Source organism: Austrofundulus limnaeus, unplaced genomic scaffold (genome assembly GCF_001266775.1).
Source record: "Austrofundulus limnaeus strain Quisiro unplaced genomic scaffold, Austrofundulus_limnaeus-1.0 Scaffold598, whole genome shotgun sequence".
Classification (NCBI taxonomy): Eukaryota; Metazoa; Chordata; class Actinopteri; order Cyprinodontiformes; family Rivulidae; genus Austrofundulus; species Austrofundulus limnaeus.
In genome coordinates, this window is record NW_013953000.1 from 191,872 (window position 1) to 199,463 (window position 7,592).

Consider the following 7,592-nt stretch of genomic DNA (forward strand, 5'->3'; position numbering starts at 1 on the left):
ATTGGAGGGAAACACATTTAAATCGCAAGCAATGAACAAATGGAATACATGGGAACTAAATCAAAACCTGAACTTGGAACAGCAGCTAAAGCTCAGTTATTTGATGTTAAAATACTAAGAACAAAGAGACTTTGGCTAACTAACTGGGCACAGATGTAAATATGAGAAATTGCTGAGTAATAAGTACAGCTGAAATGATTTTCAATGAGACAATTATACAGCTCAAGATCACCAACTTTAGGAGAGCAAGTGCTGAAGCTGTGCATCAAAGTGGACGTACTCTCGCCCCCTCTCTCAAACACAAAAAAACACGGTGTTGCAGCAGACAATGCAGCAGTCCTCCAGTTTCCAGAGTCACTTCAACAACATAATGAAACAGAACATTCATTCTGCACAGATAAACTCACATTACACCTACGCAGCATCTTATGTGCTGCATTGGGAAARGATTATGACACGCATGCATGCACTGCACACCCAGTTTTTAAAAGACATATCACCTTCTAGAGCCGAGGTTATCAGAAATCTGCACAACGTCTGCTACTTTACTTACGCCCTCTGACCTAAGACCCTTCAACTATGCGAGTGTGGCAATAAAGACACGTTTCACACATTCCTAAACCTGAGCATTCYCTACGCCTCAGACATAACCTTTTGGTCAGTCACAGTCCTAACTATTAAAGAACTTTATACTTGAGCAATTTTGTGTCTTTTTACCATCTGACGTAAAAACATCTAAGCTGTCATTGGTAGCAGGACTTCGGGAAGGCCTTTTCAATTAAACCGTTTTATAACATGGCTGCAAAGACAAGCTCCTCTTTACGCTACCTCTGGTCATTAAACACACCAATCAAGCAAGTAAAGTCCTGCAACAATATGTGCTTACAGAAAATAAAATTACAAATGAGAGCAGCACTATTGATTATACTGAAGTGTTGCATCCGGTGTTCCCCACTTCCCTCCTACTCYCCAACTTGGCTCTGGGACTACCTTTCTTGCCGGCTCAGAGAAGCAACAGCTTTGGGTTGARTTTAACCTGCTATGCTCCCTTGTTACTAAATTAAACTTATGGGTTGATAGTAAAAGACTAAAGGGTATATTCACAATGGACCCATTCGGTCRGCTTTAAACAGACCAGAGTTAATTTTCCCTGTTGGTCTGGACCTTTTATGCAAGTGTGAATACACTCARGCGACCAAACAAKTGGACCAAGACCCACCTTTTGAGGTGGTCTTGGTCCTCTTTCAAATGAACTCTGGTGAGGCCTAAACCCAGACKAACTACAAGAAACATGCACCTTTCTGGARTTCATGAGCCACTATTGCAAAGCATCATAGTAAAAAWMAGCCCTTTAGTGTTGCCAARGCTRCTAATCTATGGATGCTACAAACAATGATTCGTGGACAAACCTGGAGCAATGAGGACACTGTGCCTCCTCGATATTTGGACAGATGCATACATAACTCATCTGAGCTGCTCTTGAAGTTTTAAATGGTACTGCAGTTGTACCAACAGCACAAATGAGCACATCAGAATTGCAGCACACAGGACTTCCATCTTTCTTTCCGGGTCTGAGCTCTGGAGCGCCTCCATTATTTCTGTCCAATGGGAGCAATGATAGTCACTTGCATGGCTTTGTTTACAAATTATAGTCCACTTGCAAAAAAGCACAATGTGAATGCAAACTGCAAACAACAAAAAAATAAAGTCCTCTTTTGGTCCAGACCAAACAAACAGATCAAAGGGCTTTCCTGGTGTGAATACAATCAAATACACTTATTTCTAAAAATGCTCCAAAGAAGACAATYAAGGGGACGGGTTATATCAAACAAATAACTCTACACACAATAATGCTACTTGTGACAAATCAAGAAGCTTTTGCTCTGAGGTGAAAATCATGATTTCCTGTTCTTGTGGTCATTTTGTTCAACTGTACTGAAATGTATGTTTCCTAACAAGCAAGCCCCTACAKGATAGATTCCTCTGACTGAGCTAAAGATCTATACAGATATTTTCTAAATGCCTAATTGTGAATGCTGCTGTCTACTTCCATTAATCCTAAAGAGACTATACCATAGTAAAATACACATTTGTAGCATAAATTTCCTCACAACCTTCTTTCTTTGACTTCCTTCCTTCCATCGACCTCCCCCCACTCTTCAGATTACTGCAGTGTTTATCGGAGCTTTAAAAGACTTACCCACCAGGCCACGCGTGAGGCCACACTTACCCGCCAGTCTAAAAAAACCCCACCCAAATCCTACCAGGCAAAGTGCCTGCTCTCGCAGTAGCCACCGAGTGTGTTAGGTTTTTGTTTGCATGTAGGTGAATGGTATGTCAGCAATGTAGGCTATTTTTTTCCCTTGACACAAATTCTATACTCCTTTCACCCAATCACACCTCTTTTTGTTGCATTTCATTTCGCTGCCTTGATAAGGAGTGCCCTCTGTATCATGAACTCCTGGCAAGACAATCATACTTCCTTTACTAATGAAAAATGCACACACAAACAGGCCTTAACTGTATTTTCTGAACTGCAAAGAGCCCACAGCTTTTCGCTGAGCCCATACTTTTCCTTGGTGGGACGTTAATGCTAGAAGCAACCCTATGTGGACACTTGATGGCACGGAAAGAACAATAACAACATTACAACACACTTACACAAAACAACACTCTTAGCATTACTCCGTGCTCCCTCTCTTCTGCACACACAAATACCATCACAGACAACAACAGGACAAACAGGGAAGTGCCTATGAAATCTGTGGGGTCTTAGTGGTTGATAGATACATTTAGCATAAGTGGATTAGCCTCAATACAAACCAATCTCCCGTCACAGAAAGACAAGAGACAGGCAATGAGGGGAGAGATGTAGAAGTAATGAGGGTGCAGGAGAGGGGGAAAAAAGAACAAAAAGCGCCAGGTGTGTGCATGAAAACCAAGGAGGAGTCTCCACGTCTAATTTGCCAGATACAGACAGAAGAAAGTAATTAGGTGTTTAAGTCTGAGGCCAGGAAAGGTCCTGACACAGTAACAGGAGTTCAGGTCATTGTTACAATGAGCCACTCCAACAGATGTGTGTTCTGTAGGTGTGAAAGTGCAGAAAATACGTAACGTGAACACTCGAAAAAGTTAACATCTTGTCACATCTTAAGTCATCAGTTTCATTCTAGAGCCTTTTAAACAAGAAACTTGATTTGATTAACTATACAGAAGCAATCCAATCGCACCAAGAAGCCACAGCAGAGCTATTCAATGTGTTTATAAAGAAAATCAATCCACTATTAGGAAGTTACTGATAAGAAATGTCAGCCAAATTAAAAGATATGCTCCATTATCAGAATCGTAGTCTTCCGTTTTCTTATTAAAGTCAGGACACAACTCACAGTGAACCAGAGGAAATTTTGCTCCAAAATTGAACTAATTTCTAAAGTGAAACAACATTCTTCAGGCTTTACCTTCCAATATTTATAACAAAAGCAGCGTGCAAAACTATCAGTCAGTGTGACACCGTACCTCGTGCAGAAAGCTTCTTAGTGTTGATAATTTTTGCAGCATACTCTTGTCCGGATGACTTCTTTATACACCTACGCACCACTGAAAAAGCTCCCCTAAGAACAAAGAAAACAAACGAGCAAAAATTAGTTCCTTTTCACATGCTTTTGATCACACATCCACACAAGTGTGACATTTGAAAACTGCCAACCGCTCATGTGGCAATGGTTTGTACGCAACTGTTGCTCTCTCTCTCTCACACACACAATTTTTAAAAGAAATTACTCTCAAGGCTGAAAACGGACCAATCAATCAGCCAATGCTGGCCACTTAAATGAAGCTCAAATTAGGGTTGGGCGATATTGGCAAAAAAATCTTATCACAATTAATTGAGGCATTTAGGTGACAATAATTGAATGAAAATTGCACTTGTATGAAGCCAATGTCGTGACCTCGGTCTGTATTTTCTGGCTTTCGTCGTACTCCATTGTGTCCAGGTGTTTCAGGTGATTAAACAAGTTCATAGGGTTGGCTTTAGTTGCTCTGCCCTGCCTTCTGCTATTGGGCTCACATAGTGAGAATGCGTCGCAGACAAAAATACGTCACACGGCACTAATTGCAATAATTTTTCGCTAATTGTTGACAGTTTTTCTGATGATTAATACGATACGACTTTGTCCAACCCTAGCTAACCCTAAGATTATGCTAAACAATGAAGCCCAAAACATAATTATAAAAGAAACGTTTTTCTACATATTTTTGAAATGTCCAAGTTTTTCTAATGGCTTTTAAAAATATGCTTATTTAAATTAACCAATTATTGTTAATGGTCCTTGGTCACTGAAAATTACATATTGACTAGGGTTGGGCAAAATCGTATAATGTGCAATTAATTGTCGGAAAAACTTTATTTTTTTGGCACTTGACAATTGATATTATTAATGCCGCCAGGCAGCCTGACTGGAGAGTTCCCCGGTCATTCAGCTCGTTGCTCTTCTCCGCTTCAAATATGATGAACGTTTAAAAAAAGGGTTCCGTCATTTATTTATCATAACTCTGGTTTTACTTGGTCTATCAACACAATTTAAAAATTGATGTATAGTCTGAAGTCTGTACTTTTGACATCATTTGGAAAAAGGTATTTTGGAYAGCAAATCTTTCCCACTAGAGTGATTTAAATTGGTCATGTGATTAGGGCATTTAGGCATCCAGTGACTCCAGGGGATTAATAGTCTTATTAATCATTATTGGCCAAATACCACAATTAATTGTGGTTTTTTTTGGCCAATATTACCCACCCCAAATAGTGACCAATAAAAACATATTTCCATGTTTTATATCATGTCATTATCTGCACTTATTTCTGAAAATGTCCTCAGCAACAGCAAAACTCGTGTCAGTCGACCTCTAGACGAAGCTAGTCAAAGCCAGGGGTGAACAATCCTGGTTGAGGGCCACTATCCTGCATAGTTTAGAGMTTTCTCTAATCCAATACACTTAATTTGAATAAATGAGGAATAAAAAGGCTTCTGCAGAAATTAAAGTTCTCAATCTTCCAGTTTTCCTGACAGAAATAGGCAGGTTTTTTTTCCTCCTGATGATACATGAAGCACTGACGCTAATATCTGCTGCGCTGTGCTCCTCAAGCAACTCCGCTCTTAAGTTTCAATTATTTAACAGCAAATGAGAGGTGACAGGTGACACAAGTACAAGTCTGCGCTTGGACGTTAATAACCTATGACAGAGAAAACAAAACAAAAAAATGCATTAACAGACAGGTGCAGAAACAAAAGCAGAGAAAGTCACGAGGAGAATCAGGGGTAGCGGAGGGCCTGATTCACTTTGGAGAATGTGCAGGTGTGTAGATGTGCACCGGCGTTGCAAACAGTGCCATTGATTTCTGTCAATTATAAAGGATAAAGTGGAAACGGCAGCTGGAAATTAAGGGCAGTATATCTTTGTAGGACCAATGCTGCCCTGCTGCCGCTGATGATTAGGGGCAGCTTTTATGGCCAAGAGCAGAAGATACTACATTAACAGACAAGGTGGTTGTCTGCTTTGCTCGCCATTCGTACAAAGAAGTCTGCAGGCAAGCAAGTTTTGTGACCTGATTAAATAAAAAATAAATAAATCAGCTACTGCAATTAAAATGTATGTGCTTATGTTAACACAGCTYTTAAGACACAAAACATTTATTTTGTCCTTTATTTTTCTGTAGCTTTGAAATAAAAACATTCAAGTTATACATAAAAACATGGAGAATTTTGATTCTTTTTTCTGTGTGTGTGTCTCACTGCTACAGGACTCATTTTTTCTTACATCACCTCAGAATAAAGAGTGCGCAACCAAGCTTCGACTGTGTTATATTTAGCTCAAAATGTATTCAAAAGTGTCTTTTTATATTGCTTACACTGTTAGACATAAAAAAATAATGTGCATCTATCAGAATAATCGGTTGTTTTAGGTTCAAGAATATTTTAGATCTGACTTGTAGTTTTTGCAACAATGACTGAGCATTATTTTCAGTTTGCCTCTCATTAACTTGGCAGTCAGGGAGCGAGAAARACTGATGTGTGGTTCCCATGGAGAAATGAACTAATGGTGGGAGCTTTAGTATTTCTTTTGGCCTTGGTTCTCCACATACAACTCATACAGGCATTTTTTAAAGTTGGAAATCTGGACAACTTTCTTCAGCAATTTTCTAATATTTAAATGATATAGGGCTATAGTTCAACAAACAGTACTAACTTTAAAAGGTTGAGACAAAAAGCATTGTAAATCATTTACTCAGTGGTGATAAAACTGAGTTTGTTAAAAATGCGAGTCACATAATTTGGTGTTGCAGTCATCCCGATACAGAGAAAAAAACACACCCCTGCCTCTAGCACAGTGATATGACCTAATACCTGCCAGGTGATCAGATCTGTGATAGACGCACGAGGAGAAAAGGATTGACTGATAACATGATGACATGTATGACGGTGGGCTCGGCCCCGGCACTACAGAGCAAAAAAACCCACCCAATGGAGCCAAAAAACCGAATCACTTCCTGATTAAATGATTCGAGGGGTGCGCAGTTTTTTTCCTAGAGGAAAAAAAAACAGTTACACAAATCTGCAACCGCTAAAGAGTCTGGCCTAGCTTAGCTGGCGACCAGAAAAGCCGCAGGTAGAACCGAGTCAAGCAGCGGAGCTGTCAGAGCCGCGGGCCGGCGAAATGTCAGAGGCGTCTCAGAGAGAGGGGGCCCGCCGACAGCTCCGGCGGAGCAGCAAACACCGGGCTGGCGAACACGGAAGGAGCGCCTGCGCGATTTACTCATCGCCGCTTGCGACCAAAAAGGCGCAACGACGCGGCTAACTCGGCTAGTTTATCAATATCAGCAGCGTGGTGGTAGCRGCTGCTGCTGGTTAATCGTCAAAATCAGCGGTAATTTAGCCCAATCGCACCGCGACGATAACGCCTCAAACTGGCCTTTATCCTGACATTTAGCGCTAAAGCTGTCAGTCGGTGAGCGATTCGAGCTAAATATCACCTGTTAGCCGGCTAAGCAGAAATAATGTGAGGCGAGGTTGCGGGGGTGGGGGGGACAGAACAGGACAAACACGAAGCACTCTGCTGCTGCTTACTTCCCGAGCTCCTCGTACAGCTGGTACTCGTCGGTGAACCGTGTGGAAGTAGCGGTGGTTGCCATGGTTGGAGCCGTGAGAGAGGAGGGTGGGAGCCCGAGCCTTGGGGTACGACGGCGGCTGGCTCTCGTACGGCGGTCCGAGAGGAGGGTAGCCTAGCCTCCAACACTGGAGTACCTTTCTGACGGGCGAGCGGGACTGAAAAAAAAAGAGAGAGGCGAGCGAAGGCGGAAAGGGAGGGGCGGTGATGATGATGATGATGATGGTGTGTGTGTGTATGTGTGTTGTAAAGGGGAGGGGATAAAATCTCGCGAGATTTGAAAGGTATGGCAACTGTATTGTCACATAYTAAACGGAGTTTCACAGCTAACAAAATAATCATTCATCCTAAACAAAACCGAGTTTTTAGATTTCTAAATTTGCATTTACGTATGAAGCATTTTCAGCTTCAAATATCTATAAATGAATTAT

At 41.2% G+C, this 7,592-nt stretch overlaps 1 protein-coding gene across 10 annotated transcripts in view; it reads right to left on the reverse strand.

Moving 5' to 3' along the window:
• Window positions 1-7,373, reverse strand: part of camk2d2 (calcium/calmodulin-dependent protein kinase (CaM kinase) II delta 2) — a 50,209-nt gene extending 42,836 nt beyond the window's left edge. For 5 of the 10 annotated variants that reach the window (XM_014026899.1, XM_014026902.1, XM_014026900.1 and 2 more), the window contains exons 1-2: window positions 7,122-7,371; window positions 3,517-3,611 (exon numbers count right to left, since the gene is read on the reverse strand). In XM_014026899.1, the coding sequence (XP_013882353.1) occupies window positions 3,517-3,611; window positions 7,122-7,186 (160 nt within the window). In that variant the 5' untranslated portion in view covers window positions 7,187-7,371. 10 annotated transcript variants of the gene reach the window in all.
• Between the last annotated feature and the right edge of the window lie 219 nt (window positions 7,374-7,592).